Here is a 17,362-nt window from a genome sequence, read left to right as displayed (position 1 = left end):
AAAAAAAAAAAAAAAAAAAGGGAAGTAGCTCCTGAGTTTTTATTTTTACAATTTCATTAACAGGCAGTGTCAGTAACAGACAAAAAAATACTGTAATAGTTCTTTTTTTTCATTTCTCAATATCAAAGTTATTTAAGAAGCTTTAAGTGCCATCTTGAATTTTCTACACTCAAGTTTTCATTCATTCAAAAGTTTAGTAAAAGTTCTGAGACGGTTGGCTCTACAAAAGCTAATCAACAGTAAAATGTAGTCACATGGGCACTCCACCCAGCACTCTCAGTGAGTCAACTACACTTTTTGGGGAGTGGATACTGGGGCTTGAACTCAGGACCTCACAGTTAGTTGTCAGGCAGGCGCTGTGCTGCTCAGCTATATCCCTGGTGACCACACTTCTTAAAATGACAGCAATGAAAGTCAAATTGAGCCCAAACAGTGGAATTGCTCTGTTTTGCACGACAAGATAGACGTCTATGAAAAAGGGAATCAATGTTGTAAAGTGGACAGTCACAGGAAACAAAAATAACACTATCTAAATGAAGGGAACTGCATTCAAATGGGAAAGCTTAAAAAGGTTAAGATAATTTTTTTTGACATATTTTTTTCTTTTTATTGAGTTTATTGGTACAATCTAGGTATACAATACAGTTACATTCATCCTTGGGATTCTGTACCTTTACATAATAGGTCTTGATTCTCATTTTTTCCCCTTGTCCCTGCCCTCCCTTCACCCCCTCCTCCCCTCCCCATTTACAAACACTTTATTTCCATTTTTTCAGTTTCTCATATTGTTTTCCTCTCATTACCTTTCCCCCACCCTTCCCACTTTCCCTACACCTTTAGCCCTTTACTTACTATTTCACATTATTAATTATCTCATTAGGATCCTGTGTACTATTATAGTTTTTCACACCAAAGAAACTATTCGGTATTTCAGTTAAAGAAATCTCTGTATGAACATTAAAAATAGGGAATCCTAAAATAAAACTAAAAAGGAAAGTAAAAGAGAAAAGGCAATGATATAAGATTAAAATAATCCTTAATTCTGGAGATGAAAATGGTTCCCGAACATATTTAAATTGCTTCTTGTTCTTATAGTCTTATTCTTTTTTTCATTATTTAGAGAATACTTTATTAGTTAAGGTTAAGATAATTTAATTGAGAATGTTAACATTAATGGATATGATCTGTAACAAAAAAAGAGAAAATATTGAAATATAGCATCAATAAACTAGATCAATAAACTGGTAAGGTTAAAAACACAGAGAAGCTAACCAGTTGAGAAAAAAACACATATATGTGTATCTCCTTGGAAAATCAAAAAATATATCACTAACTACAGTTAGTAAATCCACAAAAATCACACCTGGGATAACTTTAAAGGAACTATTAAAAAATAAACTATAAGGCTACTGACCACAAATTATTCAGACTCCAGAAGAAACAAAGAAAGTAGTCATTTTAATATAAAATATTAGGTTCTAAGAGAATAAGCAAATAAAAACTAAATTATAATTGCCTTGCCATATTAAAATGTTAAATGAACTAATGAGATTCTAGAACAGAAAATGGCATCAGATAGTCTCTCTAGGAATGAACTTTGTTTAACTTTAAACCAATTCTTTGTCCAGTTGTGATAGTGTATGCCTGTAATTCTAACACTTGGGAGGCAGAGGCAGGGGAACTGCTACAAATTCAAGGCCAGCCTGGGCTAAACAGTGAGTTCAAGGCCAGCCTGAACTACAGTACACAATAAAACCTGTCTCAAGCCCTCCCCCTCCAAAGAACACGTCTTTGAAGGTTTTTCAGAAAATAAAATCATTCCCCTTAGATGAGCAAAGTGGTATCTAAATTCTGCAAAAGTACTACCACAGAAATATTTGAAATATAGGAAAAAGAAAATGCTAGCAAGAGTATACAATTGTCAAAAACAAAACTTAAGTGTGAGAATTAGAGAAATAATCTGTTACATAGCTTATCAAGCTGCAACCATATAAACATAAAACTGAGGAAAAAATATCTACCAAATTGAATATATTACTAAATGAAATCTCAGAACCAACATTGAGTCAAATGTCATACTATCAATTTATATATATACTAGAATGTTTGTAATATTTAAAACTAGTTGAATACCAAATAATGCAAAATAATATAACATATTTTTAAATAATGACTAACTGTACCAATCAATCAACAGAACACTGAAAGAAAACAGTACAGTATTTCCATGCATGGAAGGAGGCTAAGGTGTTTGACAAGAGCAAATTTTGCTACCTAGGCTATGTTATGTCCTTAAATCTTTATGCTCCCAACACATACCTTCTCCTGATGCTCAGCCAGTCTTATTTTACATAAAACCATTCTAACAGCACTTATTATTAAAATTAAATATTAACATATCAGCCTGGCTTACAGATATATTGTCAGATATATTACCCTATTAGTAGGTATTTTAAGTAATAAGTGCTGAAGTTTTTATGTATTCTCTCTTCTGCCAATTTCTAGCCTTGAGGAAAGAGTACTATGGTAGAAGACTCAGAGGAAAGCAAGAGGATCTCCAGGCTGAGGCAACGCCCAAGGGCACAGAATCTAAACGTAGTTTTACTGTGTCAGCACTAGTGGTGCCACTGGTAGGTTTATTTGGGTAACATCCCTGGAAACTAAAATTGCTGGAAGCCAGAACTGGTCCAAGAAAGCAATGACGTTAACTAGAACAGTCATATAGACCAGCAGCTAGAACTCACTACAAATCTGCTCTACTCATTCATGCTACCGAATGTGTAGGTGTGCAGCTTGTAATCATGTAGTTTAGGGATGTTCTACATAGCAGGAAAACAAGAGACATGCCGAGATCTATTAGGCCAGCTCATTACTTACATACACAGTATTCTTCACTTTAGCTCCTGGATTGTTACTTAGACCTATGTATGTATTTGCTGCTTTTAAGATAAACGATCTTTATGCCAAACTTAACATCTGAATGAGGCAGATACTAAGGCTTAGTATTCACAATAAATGACTAAGAGGGAGAACAAATTCCCTAGCTTACCACCTTAGTTAGTTAGCACTACCCTCCAACGCCTATCCTTAGTGCTCAATGAAACACAACCATGATATTCAACAAAGATTTACTGAATAAGGATATTAACAGCATTTTACTAGCTATTAAAAGTAGTCATTGAGATTAGAACCATTTTCTAGATATATTCTAAACAAGAATTTTCAGTAAACACTGAGTTACTGCTATCTCAGTTCACAAAATACAATTAGTGAAAAGTTTGTAAATTTATTTCCCTAACTGAAGAAAATCGCCCTTAAAAGTTCAAGCAGAGCTAATTGTGACTATTCTTATCTACAGCGTAGTTCTACTCCATACTATCAAGTAAATTATAATCTTTATAACCCAAACACTTAAGAATTTGTCAATTACCACTGCTTCTATGAAGACAAACAGCACGGTAAAACACAAGTGAATGACTTTTTTTTTTTTTTTTTGAATGACATATATTCACTGGTGTTTTAGTATTACTTTCCTGTCAGTCAGGAGATAAATGATTAGTACTAAACGCGCCTCCAACAGAAATCTAATTTATAGCCTGCGAAAATCACTAGCAGGCTGCACAGGCTTTCTGCACGCCACCTTTCAATGTCAACAGCATGAGCTTCATGAATCATGACTGGACCACATCTGTGTGAGAGAAAAGTTGTGGTTCTGGTTTACACTGTCAAGAAATTGTTTCCAATGCCCTGTTTTTTAACCCACCAAAATGAATATGGAAACTACATTTAGTACCACAGTGCCTCCTTTACAAGGAACCATGAGTCTTGATTTACCTTTCCTTCCAAGTTCAACTGCTGCATTTCTTGGTCACTATTTCCTATTCCAATAAATGCACATGGCTGAGACTCTTGCTCAGAACAACCATCGCGTTCCATTTGTTCTTTTTTTTTCTTCCATCCACTGCCCATAAGATATACACAAGGCGGAGGGCAAAAAAACCTGAAAAGAATAATGTGGAAAAAGACCCCCAAAACATAAGTAATTAGATTCAAGACAATTCCTTTTCTTGATCATATGAAAACAAAATCATACAGAAATGCTCACTCAACTGGCTCCTAATGAAAAATTCTGGTGAAGCCTTCTATAAAGGAAATAATCATGTGCATAGGATAGAAATCAACTTCCACATCTCTTTAAATTTTCACATAGGTGAAACGTCTGCACTAGTTCAGAAGTGAAATGTACAAAATACGATATACCATCACAGACTGTGTGATTACTAATTAAGGTCTATTCAAAGTAAGTTATTAATTAATTCCCTTATTCTTATGGGTATTAAACTTTATTTGGTAATTAATGTGGAATATAGCATGAGAGGAATGCCTCAAAATGGATCACTGGAGTATGAACCTTGCAAGGGCGTGCTGTTCTGTTTATATTTTCTCAACACCCAGGGCACTATAAATGGCTGAGAAATGTTTTGCTAAAAGAACAATACACTATATCCTTTCAATTCAGAGTAACAGGTTTGTTTTGTTTTGTTAGGGCCAAAATAAATGCCCTCACAAATTCTTCCCACCTAGAATGACTTCCTTATAATCTTCTCTCTAGCAATTAAAAAAAAAAAAAAGATTTCAAAGCCTAGCTCAAGCTCCATAGTTTTCAGAGTTTGGACCATAAATCTACTCCCTATGTAGGGTGTAATTCTCTTCTGCTCAATTATACCTGATGTTTATGTCATATCTCTCACCATGGGGCCTGAAAACCCACAATTCCTACAGTTAAGTAATATGAATGAATGACCTGGGCATACAATAAACAAGCAGGAATACCCTTTAATTACCTAAAGATATAGGCTTCTTCCTCTGTTTCTTAAAACAAACAGCACTCACAATAATTCCTACTTTTTATAGTTATGAGTAAAGAAAAAATGCTTCTTTTGTTAATCCAACCCTAAGAAAAATAAGAGTTTAAGTGCAATGATAACAGCCCCTCTTGCAAGGTTCTCATTATAAGTGGCCCAATGTGTGAATGAATACACATCCACTCACGCTGATGAACCATGGATAGATTAGATGGACCTAGTCGTGGTCACACTGCCCAACTGTTCAACATACTTCTGAAATAAAATTTTATGTAAAGTTCCAATTTAAAGTCTGACAACCAATTTATACTTGTTATACTCTGGGCCCACAGCGCAGAGTAAAAGGAAAACCATTGATGTGCACGTAAACACCTGTACATATGTGCATACACAGGCACCTGCAGGCTGGTTCTGGCTCACCGGCTTTCCTGGTTGTTAAAAGGTGTGGGCTTCTTGTTTGGCTTCACCCTTAGTGCCTACTAAGATATCGACAGAATTGACTCCAACTACCATGGCACCTTTCTTCAATGCTAACCCGACTACTTCATAAAGCAATTTACACCTAACTTATGAGTAGTTCAGTTTACTTAATACTGATTAGTTCTCCAAATTATTTATTACTTCTCAAGTGTGTACCAGACTCTGGGAATATAGTTAAATTAAACAAACAAAAACAACAAAACAAAACAGCAGACAAAACTCTTCATGGAATTTTTATCATAAGAGGAAAAGTCACAACAACAAAAAAGACAAATGAGTAAAATAATGTGCATACTTTATTAGCTCATAATAAGCGCTGAGAGGAAAAAAAGTAAGGAGTCAAGCCGGGCATGGTGACCCATGCCTATAGTCCCAGCACTTGGGAGGCTGAGGCAGGAGGATCGCTGTGAGTTCGAGACCAGCCTGGGCTACATAGTGAGTTCCAGGTCAGTCTCAACTACATAGCGAAACCCTGTCTCAAAAAACAAAAAACAAACAAACAAAAGAGCCATAAAGTTCTTGAGATATGAGTTGTCTGGGAATGGCTAGGTACAGCACCCTTTAAGAGGTAACTTTAAGTCACAATCTAAAGTCACGTGGCTATCTGGGATCACAGCATTTTGCCAGAGGAAAGAACAAGTGCAAAGAGAAATACACCAGCGTGGTAGGTAGACAGGGGAGGGAGATTAACAGGAGATGGACTGACGGGTAAATAAACCAAGTGGGCCCCAGAGATCAAACAGAGCGAGGGGGAAGCCTTTGTGTCTTCTCCTATTTACCCAAGCGTCCAACAGAAAAGAACAGCAGCTTTCACGCTGCATGCTCATACGAGGGCCATGGACGTAAAGGTCACAGCCAAGGTGGTGGGTCAGCTCTGCCTCACTCAGGTCTGAGGGTGCCTGCTCAGGTGGGCTATTTCTGGAGCCAGTTCAGGTTAAGTCTACATCACAGATCTATCTGGTATCTAGTGCTGGGAACAACTCAATGCTTACCCTGGCACAGGTTCAAATACCTAGGTTGGCACACTCTCAGGGGGCTAGGAAGGCACCAATTTTGGAAACCTGTGTCTTGTTAGTATTTTCTTGAACACTGCTATTAAGACCCCTTAGTAAATTGGCATATAGCTGTAAATACAAAGAGCTGTGCTTTAGTATTATATAGTATACAGAAGTAGCAGTCAAATCTAAATGAGTTCTCTCAAACTGTAATTTTATTTCTCATCTGAAAATAAAAAGGGAACTGAACAAAAGACTTAGTGCTGGCTTTCTGAAGTACTGTGCCAAAATTCATAAAACTAAGAGGGTATAAAATTAAACAAGTAGCTAAAAAAATCCTGTATTCAAAACACTGATCAAGGTTTTATCTTGAAAGGGCTTCAATTAATTATGTAATAAAAATTTTAAAATGAAGGACTTTTCAATAGCCTATGAGCTAGCCTTTTTTAATATCAAACCCATAATTATTCAAAGAAAGTGGTGATACAGGAAAACAGTGAATCCAACAGAACGTAAAGATTGATTATTTCCTTAAGGTACTGATGAAAATCCTATCTTAATGCCATTCCCTAAAAATGAAGTGAATAAAATTTTCATTTCCACAGACTTCCACAGTGATATAGTCATAAAAAGATAAGCATATATACAAAAAAAGGGAACCAGCCAAAGAAAATTAAAGGGAATATGAGTAAGAATAAAAGGTCACATAATTAAGGAAGAAAAATTAAAATGTCTCTAGAAAGGTGTGTGAAACTGATTTTTAAAAATCTGAACAGTTGGTCATTATTTACTAAGTAGTAAAAATTTTGATTAGTAAGGAGGTTGTTTACAGTTTATTCACTGCTATAAAAAGATTCCTATGAAACTATGTTGCCCTTAGTTTTTCATTTCCCCATATCTCTAAGCAACTATGATCAGCAATAAATTCTCTGCCACTTGGTGGCGATATGCACCCACTTAAGATTTCCTTCACTTTACAGTTTTGTTCAATCAGTATTTTCAGAGTACGATACAACAATTTTTTTCTCAAATCCTGAGATCTGGAAAACACCTTACAGATTCAAGGCTTTTTACTCATCTAATATATAAAATATGTGGTTAGACAAATCCAAACTCATTTACATTATCTATCTCTGCCAAATCATTACTGATAATTATTCAGTTCAAAAGGACCATGTTTGGGAACTTTTTGCACACCATTTACTTCAATTAATGTAACTCAATGTGACTTCAGCATCACAGTCTAAGTGTCTAAATGGTTTTAACAATAGTTTCAACAGCACCACTATTATTGCTTATTTACCCTGAAACAAAGTTGAATGTTAATATGTCGATGGCATATTTATTTATATCTCCTCTAGAGAAAACAATCTTTTTTTTTTTTTTGGTACTGGGGATTGAACTCGGGTCCTTGCACTTGCAAGGCAGGTGGCAGCACCACTGAACTAAATCCCCAGCCCCAAAACAATCTTTTAAAAAGTTTGTTTTTTAACCTGGGAAGAAATTCTTTAATGAAAAATTCAAACTAACCACTAAAATAAATGGGATAATAGATGTGCAAGTAGGTTGTTATTAGGCACAAAAGTATCAAGGATAATTTAAATTTTCAAATGAATGCTTTTGCCATCATTCACTGGAGTTATTTTATATGCGAAAGGGAGATGGCCAAAAGGATTGTGGTCATGTCCCAAAGTAACCTCAAGCCATTGCAGCTCTTCAGAGACCGGAACCCGATGAATGAGAAAGTGGGCAGAGCTCTCTGTTCACTGTTGACAACCTGACAGACCTCCTTGTTTCATCCTCAAAGAAGGCTCAGCAGAGACTGCCAGTCATCAGACACCTGGCTTAGAATTTGCAGTCCCTTACTACTAATGCTTTTTCAAAATTAAGTAAACTTCAATGGGTTTCCTCCTTTGTCACAAAGGAGTGTATGTTTAGCTGGGTATTCAAGTTTAAAATTAGAAAGTAGTTCTTGCCTTTTATCATTTTTTCTTCATATTTTAGATGTAAAAAGCATAAATTCTCCAAGTGTCTGGATGGGGGTATGGACTGGCTCAACCACACCCAATAATAGAAAAATATGGAAAATAAAAGACACTGTAATGGCTAACTTGATAAGCCACTGCAGCTCTGTATTATGTATATATATTTAACTGTGATTAACAAACAGGAACTGTAAGTGGACTTTCACATTTTCCAAACAGATCATCCCTGTTACTACTTCACCGAGCCTCAGTAATCCATCATATTATTAAATGGAATGGTGACTTAAGTTCCTTTTGAATAGCACCTGGCACTTAACAGGTGATCAGAAATAAATTAACAAATGAATGCAACTGTAGAAAATGCATCTTTAAAACTCCAGAAAGAGAAAAGGTGCACCAGCCACTTTTGGAGCCCTCTGATAAACATACCTCTCTTCATAATTCATTAGATCCAGTCCAGTCTCTCACATAGCTAACGGTGAATGAGATGATCCTAAATCAAGTTCACAGGGTCTACGTTTTTCAGATGTCTTTCCTTCTTCCTCAATCCTTCTGTAGCTAACCAGTGGAAAGCTCTAACATTTAGAGCTATATAGACTGAGAATTCACGTGATTTAATCAGCAACAAGTAAGCAAATTAATATAGATGTGTAATCTTTTTAAAAATAGGGAAATAAAATAAGAAATTTGGAATTAATCTCAGGAGTTCCAAACCTTGCTTCAATGATTCTAATTGTGAGCATGTTTAAAGTCTCTGGTTTTTAGTTTCCCTACCCAAAGCATGGAGATTTTTAACAACCCTATTTTCCAATACTACTCTGAGGGTTAAATTTTAAAAACATTGGTAAAGCACTTCTCTCTGGCTTACAAGCAGAGCTGATATGGAAATCATTTTCACTTTAGATTCATTATGAGGGTCACAGCTAGTCTTTCAGATCTGTCTTTAGGTATGAGGATGTTGACTCTTGATCCGCTTAGAAAACAAATTACCTGCTATGTGCACACACTAAATTTCATTATTTTTTAAAACTACTCAATTTCCAGTATCAATTTTATGAAAAAAGGGCAGCTTCCTTAATTTGGTTTTCTATGTCCCAAACTTCTTCCTATATATTTAACTCTACACCAGTGAACTAAGTTTTATTATTAAAGTAAAACAATTGGAAATTTTGTAAACCTGAATTACAACAGATTTTAAAATACACTTGAAAAAAAAAGAGAAAGAAATGAAGACCTTTATCCCTGGTATCAAAAAAAGAAAAAAAAAAAACCCGGAAAAGAACCTCGAGTCTTAAATATTGTTTGCATTTGTTTATCCTCTTTGAGGACAAAAATTATCAACTAAAAAGCTTCACCTCCTTTTCAACTCAGATTTAGATGACTCCAAGAAAGGGAACTCTTTATTTTCTTCTACCATGTAAATTAATTTAATTATATGCTTAGTTTCCCCACTCTTATGCATATGCTGAACGTTTCCTTTTTGTTACAAATTCTTTTAAAATTCTAATCCACAAACCTGGATTTCAAGTCTTTACACCATTTCAGTTTGGTTCCTTTCTAGCCAACCCAAAAAACCCCTGATCTTTAGCCCAAATGCAAGCTCTTAAATGCTTAAATAAAAACTGCTATGCCAGTTGGGCTTGGTGGCCACACACCAGTAATTCCAGCACTCTGGGAGGGTAAGGCAGGAGGACCATAAGAAGCTTGAACCCAGCCTGGTCAACTGAGTGACTAGCAAGGCCCTGTCTCAAAATAAAAAATAAAAAGGGCTGGGAATATAAAGTGAAGGCCCTGGATTCAATCCTTAGTATCAAGGGGGGAAAAAAACCAAACCAAAACAAAAACAGAAAAGACCAGTTCTTCAGAAAGACTCAAGAAAATTCCAGGAACCACGTGAATAAACAAGGCGTATCTCCATTGTAGATTATGTGATTACTAAAACCAGAGGCCCTGGGTTTACTTCCTAGCATCTTCCCCACAAAACAACAACAACATATTCAACTGCACCATAAATGATTATTTTAGGACTAGGGATATAGCTCAGAAGTAGAGCACTTACACAATATGCATAAGGCCCTGGCCTGGGGTTTGATGCCCAGCATCAATGCAAGAACAAAACAGTCCAGCAGAAGTCCACGATTACACTCACTGGTATACACATTCACATACACAGGTGAAATTTATAAAATAACATGAGAAATAATTAATGTAAAGATCACTGTTATAGTTTAATTTTGGCCAATTAGCTTCACAGATAATTTCTGTGCCACTTATATTTGGGTGGCATGAAAATATAAACATAGTTTCTTTCTTTTTTTAAAAAAACAATATCTTTTTAGGGTGCCCAAGCTGGCCCACAGCTTCTGGGTTCAAGGGATCCAACTGCTTCAGCCACTGGAACTACAGTTTCTTAACAACCAGAGCAGACTCTGGGTTCAGAAGGGATTGTGGGAATGACATGGGAGCCCTTTTCTTTACAGAGGCTCCATAGCACAACTCTTTCTTGAGTTCAATTTAGGATCAAGATTTGTTTAACTTTTCCTTTTTAAAATGCTACTTTGGGGGTTGCATCACGTTATAAAAAGCTATTTCTACCAAAAGAAAAGGTGTTTATTTGTATGTGTGTTTTTTTTTTTTCAAGCAGGGTCTCATTCTGTAGCCCAGGCTAGCCTAGAACTTGAGCTCCTTCTGCCTCAGTCTCTTCAATGCTGGGATTACAGGTGTGCACAACCATGCCCTGTAGTAAAACTTTTTTGTGAATGAGCTAATGCATCGCTGAAATAATTGGGAAAGCAGCCCTAATTATTTCATTTTGTAAAATCTGGGATTTATCAAGATGATCTTTATTAAATTTTCCTAGTGGATTGAGCATGCCACAAGTAAGTTTGTTTTACTCCTTCAAGAGACACTTTTTTTTTCATTTTGTATAAGGCAAATTAACTGTAACAGAAACCATCCTCAGACATAAATACTAAAACATTACTTGGAAATGAATGTGATAACTATAATTAACTATTGACCATAATAAAATCAGTAATCTTACCTTTTTTCATTTCCATATGACTTCTGTGCAACTTTTGCATGAAGAATAAGTACTGTTTGATCCCCTCGCTCTTTTAAATAATTTCGCATAGCTTCCCTAAAATCAAATATAAATATTACAATTACAGGGTAAAGTTTTTGATGAAACATTTTTCTGTATTATGCTCTGTAATGAAAAGAATGCTTATCATATTTTTAAGTACATAAACTTAAAAGACAAAAATAAATGAAAACAAATCCATGAATTAAGTTTAAAGTATAGTATACAATAAATACTCCCTCTATCTTCAACTCTGTATTTTGTTCTTTAGAAGGAACTATTCTTTACTACCTATCATGTTGGCTCAAACCACAACTACACTTCTAGAATAATTTCAATCAACATTTACATTGCTAATGTAGCTTGCAATATTTTTTTGTAACTTAATCTTGCTCCTTCCCCTTCTCCCCCTACCCAGCTATTGGAAGTTTTCAAGCCATAGTAAAACATAAATCATCCTAATGCATCATTAATCCTACTTAAGAACTAAGAAATAACTATCATTTATATACAAATAGTTACTTGAAAGATTTTAACTAAATACACAAAATTTAACAGTCTAACTGAAATTAGTGAAAAATGGATTAAACTTTGGAAAACTATTAGGTCTTTCAAGTACAAACTACATATTAAGCAAATATTCTATAAAATGTATAGTATATTAAATATTCATCCAATTATTTCACTAATATATAGTATAAAGAAAGCAAGCTCAGCACAGATCAAAACTATAACAATTCTGAATCAGCAGAAATCCAATTCTGGTGATTTTTAGATATCACAAAATTAAAGATGCTTCAAAGATAAAATCAAAAAATTCTTTCATCGAATTTAAACATGCTATTTATATTATAAAGACAACTATAAAATGTAAGGGGACATCCACATACAATAGCACTAAGTTATGAAATGTGGGAATTCTCTATCTGTGTCCTGACACAGTAAGGGCTTTGGGAACAGTTTATCCAGCTTCGATGTAGAAACTGAAGATAACACCATTTACTTAACACAGGGTAGCTGTAGGTATTAATGAGAAAACCTAGCATTATATCTACTAACTGGAACATCTGCTAACTACAAGTCATGGCAAGTAATACCAGGATAAAAGACTGAGAACTAATCTCTGCTCCAATAGAGGAACTCAAAGTCCAAAGAGTAATGAAATACAACGATCCAGAAATGTATACAAAAAGCACCAAAATAAGCGAACGCCAATGTAAAGGAAAGCGTGTGTGTTAAAGGACTATGGGCTAGGAAGAGTTTCAACAGGAAATGGGAAGAAGAGAGAATAAGGCATTCTGGGAATTGAGAGTAGTATGTATGGTCAAGGCACAATGAACTCCAAACACCAGGCACAGTGATCTCTCAGATGAGGAGTAAGGCAGGCACACGAGCAGTTAATGCTTCCTGAGTATTTACTATGTGCCAAATCTTGGACTAAGCACTTTAAATGCTGTACTTAATTTAATCCTCATAATCCAAAAAGTACTGCTAATTCCTCTTTGACTGACTTGTCCAAGGTCTTGCAATGAACAAATAGTGGTTAGGAATTGAAATAAACTGCAAGATTCTAAAGAGAACTATCACGGAGACTAAGGCTAACAAGATGAGTAGACTCAAATTGTGAAAGGCCTTCAAAATTGGACATTGGTAAACTTAAAGTATAAGTATAAAGGTTTAATATCAAACATGAGATGATGATAAAAGTGGCAGTAGGTTAAGATATCTGGGGGAAAACTTACAACATTTACTAAAAGAAGGAAAAAAGAAAAAGAAAAAAAAATTCACCTCTTAGTGAACTGTGACAAGATCATTATTCAATTCTTTCTCAATCCATCAGAGAAAAACATGCTGTTGAACCTGGATTTCAATCTAACCTAAAGAGTGAGGTTATACTGACTGAGAATTCTTGAGCTTTTTACACACTTAATTTTTTTTTTTTTTTTAGTCACTTCTAGACAAAGTCCTAGAAAACATAGAGAGAAGACAAACTTGTAAAAAGGCTGTCACACTAAGGAAATAACAGAAGACAGGGAGCAAAGACTGGAAAATAGTTTATACATTTTGTTTTGGGAGAAGCAGCTGTGTGAAGAATCCCCCGATAGTTCTGCTTTGGAAACATTCACAAGGCTGTTGGAAGCACCCACTGACAAGAGTTCAAAACCAAGGGCTACAAAAGCAGGGTTCACTGGTGGCAAATGAAGCCATGAAGGAGAATGAAATCTCCTAGGAGAAAACTGCAGTAATAGAAAAATCAAAAGGAAATGTATAAAAGGAAATGGAGAACTGGCTACAGGATGGGGTTCCAAGCATGATGAGGCCCTAGATTTGATCTTCAGCCCTGCAAGGAAGAGGGAAGCATTGCTAAGATGTAGAACACTAAGGCTGTGTCTTTGCATGCAGCAAGAAGCCTAAAGGATGCCAACAAGGGAAGGAAGGGGGAGTTGAAAACTAAAGACATCTATTTTATTTACAACATGACAGGTCATAGTGACATCTAATGGGTTAAAAAAAGAGAAATAAATATTTGGAAATATCCAAAAGGGAACAGAAAAGGAAGTTGACAATGGACTGAAATGAAGATTTATCTTAAAGGACCAGTTAATGCTGGAATACAAAAGTAATGGTACAATTCATACTAACACCGTGGACACAAATGGTATGTTCTCCAACCTGCTGGGTCCTAGACAGGATGACAATGATAAATGCTAAGTTATGTAACTAATCAAAGAGTTCAAGGTGTATAAAAAACAAAAGCAAAGTCAGGAGAAAATGAATAACATGACAAAATCCCTGGCATAAAACTTGGAAGGTTGCTTAGGGATAATGGAAAGGAGGAGGGGAAAAAAAAAGCCTCCTCAAGCAACAAATATTTCTCAAAGCAAATTCTATTTGCATTTCCAGCAACCACAGTACTTGATTGTATGTTGATCAAGTTTCATGTTTACTTTTCTTATCTTCCCAAAGAGACTACAAAATCTTTAAAGGCAAAACCATATAATACCTGAGGCAGTCAGAAAAATTTCTACAAAGAATATATTAATTATAATCATTAAAAGAGCTAAAACTAAGCAACCACTATGTGCCAGTACTATTCTAAACATGTATTAACATAACCAACAAGCTTGGGAGTGACACAGTATTACATAGCAGATTTTAGAATTGGGGAGAGGTTAAGTAACTTTACTAAGATGATTCGGAAGGGCAGTCAAACTCAGAGAGTGTGGCTCTTGAGGACAAAACTATACTATCAAAAGTTTTGTAGTACTTAAGAGCACAGCTTTGGGTATGAAACAGAAAAGGGTCGGAATTAACTTGTTACTTACTAACCTTGAGTTTTCAACCCTGTAAAAGTCAGTGTGGAAAAATTAAAATGTTAGCCCCGCACCCACAGACATACAGTAAATGTCAGTGCATTCCAGATATTTTATTTCCTTAGAAAGGTACTTTCATCTTTTAATACAGCAACTACACAGGGTGCAGGGAATGGGGACTTCCATAAAATCTGTGAATGATCATGCATCTTATCTAACTTGCAAAGCACATTTAGCCTTCTTCCTTATGAAGATTTATTGAACACCTTCTATGCCCTAGGCACTTGGCACTGTGGCAATTTCCAGTGCTGGAAATAACTAGTAGCAATTAGAATCATCTCAGGATGTTTATGATGAATTCAGGATGAGAGCCCTGAATTTTCCTTGTGTCTTTTCAGTCACAGAATACAAACTTCTGACAAAGTAATTAGAGCCTCAAGTAATAGTTCCTAGTAATAGTTGTGTATGTCAGAAATTTGCCAAATAGCTTCTTTCAATAAGAAAAATAAAATTTGTTTTACTAATGGTATATTAAACACTAGAAATTATATCTTCTGCTAATTAAAGCTTGTCTTATTGCACCTTAAGTAGTCATTAAAATATATAATATATGCTAAAGAAATACAAATAGTAAACCCCACGGACCGACAGCCCATATATTTTGCATCCGAAGGTAAGTAGGGTTTCTATTTCAGCACTGTTAACACTTTGGGTAAAATAACTGCTGCTTGAAGGAGAATGTCCAGTCCCTTGTAAGATGTCTAGCAGCATCTCTACCTTCTACCCACAGCTTTTACTATTCCTCAAATTGTGACAATCAAAAATGTCTCCCAGTACTGCCAAATGCTGGGGCAGACAGAAGAGAGGGGTGGTGTCACATGGGTTGAAAACCAAGAGTGTAAACCAAAAATATTCCAATGATAAGGTCCCACAATCATCTAATATCTTTTTTAAAAGAATGGCAGAAATTGTAGTTTTTGACAAACACCAGGCAGGTACTGAATAATCCTTACCAGCACAATTATAGTATTGCCCTTTAAATACAGTTTCACTTTCCGTGGCTTCAAGTATCGACCATAACTTGCGATCTCAAAATACTACTATTTGTTTTGATTCTTTCAAGAGATATATCTACATGACTTTTCCTACAGTAAATTGTTGTAATTGTTTTAGCTTATTATTGACTAATGTTGCTAATCTCTTCCTGTGCCTACTTCACAAATTAAACTTTATCACAAGTATGGAGCCATAGGAAAAAACATAGCATACATAGTATTTGCTACTATTCTCAGTTTTAGGCATCTATGGGTTCATCTTGGAACCTTATCCTGGGGTAAGAGGGGACTACTGTACTTGGTTCTTTCAGAAAAAGATGTCTGTTCATCCTGCAGAGAATTTTAAAAATTAACAAATTTTTAAAGGGGTATTGCAAAACAGAATGGCATTCTAAACTTTCAAATCAATTAGGTATACTGCATGGTTGACATTTAATGAAGCTTTTTTTTTAAAACTCCCTCACCCTAGGACTCAGAGAAAGCTGAAACTTCAGAAATCTCAGCTGGACTTCACACTTCTACTTCTGAATGCTGCCAAAAGGCATCCAGATTTATACTAGCAACCTTTTCTCCACAGAAAACCCTTAACAAACTATGCTATTTTTGTCAGGTTCTGGCAGTTTAATCTTTCATACTCTTAAATACTCCTCAAATCCAGTTTCACAATAGTTATGGTTTACTGTGGAGAATGCCCAAATAAATTTTACTCAAATTACGTAAAACCAATTCTTTCATTGCAGGACTACTCAGAGCCTTAGAAAGACGTTAAAGAGGATATTTAGAGGGTACATTTTCCAAACTGTAAGAACAGAGTAGAGGGCCAGGGATTTAGCTCAGTGGTGCCGCCACCTGCCTCACAAGCATAAGGAGTTCGATCCTTGGCACCAAAAAAAAAGAACAGACTACAAGTTCCTTGTTTTTCCCCAAAGAAGCTTTCAGAGAACTATTGCTTCCATAGAGTTTAGTTTTGCAAGTGACAATCCAAGGATAGTATCAACAGTCAACAGAGTCCCAGGGCCCTCACAATACTAATGCAGTATTAAGACTACTTCACTATAGTCTGTTTCCACTGGTGATCAAAGCCAAACAGCAGGAGTCTTATTTCTAGGCAGATACACACAAATCTCATTTCCATGCCTAAGTAGAAATGTTCTTTATAGTGGAGATATAGGTAAACTGCCTCAAACTCTATCAAACACCTGAGACTAATTCTTTCAAATGCTAACAAACTCCAGTTTTTCTCTTTCCAAAAAGCCAGAGGCTATTAGACTGAATAAAAGGCCATGAACACTTCTGCGTTGTATTATTTTCAAAGTTTATTTTGAAAATAAACCATTTTGCTGCTTAGTCAAGACTTAGACTGTGTGTTTAAAGGAAAACTGGAGCCTGTAAGAAGACAAGCACATGTAGCAGTACTGGGTACCTGCCCAGCCCAGACTGATGTAAACTTGGTTCCTCCAATTCCAGGGACAGTACAGTCCCTTCATACTCTATCCTCCTCTTCCTCCCACAAGATGTCCTATATACCTGTGATTAAAGTTGAATTTCATTTGCAACCACTTTTATATGAACCATTACGTTACCAT

General features: G+C 35.6%; 1 protein-coding gene across 6 annotated transcripts in view; it reads right to left on the bottom strand.

The window, feature by feature from the left end:
- Rbpj (recombination signal binding protein for immunoglobulin kappa J region) overlaps window positions 1–17,362 on the bottom strand; it is a 97,388-nt gene that overhangs the window by 12,453 nt on the left and 67,573 nt on the right. For 5 of the 6 annotated variants that reach the window (XM_010608466.3, XM_033758821.1, XM_010608467.3 and 2 more), the window contains 2 exons: window positions 11,369–11,464; window positions 3,835–4,000 (listed from right to left, as the gene is read on the bottom strand). In XM_010608466.3, coding sequence (XP_010606768.1) covers window positions 3,835–4,000; window positions 11,369–11,464 — 262 coding nt within the window. Of the gene's footprint in view, window positions 1–3,834; window positions 4,001–11,366; window positions 11,465–17,362 lie in introns of those variants that run through there. The other variant, XM_033758822.1, reaches the window with a different exon arrangement.

Source organism: Fukomys damarensis, unplaced genomic scaffold (assembly GCF_012274545.1).
Source record: "Fukomys damarensis isolate Sample0158 unplaced genomic scaffold, DMR_v1.0_HiC HiC_scaffold_35, whole genome shotgun sequence".
NCBI lineage: Eukaryota > Metazoa > Chordata > Mammalia > Rodentia > Bathyergidae > Fukomys > Fukomys damarensis.
Note: the sequence above shows the minus strand (reverse complement) of the source record. Positions and strands in the feature narration are given on the sequence as shown.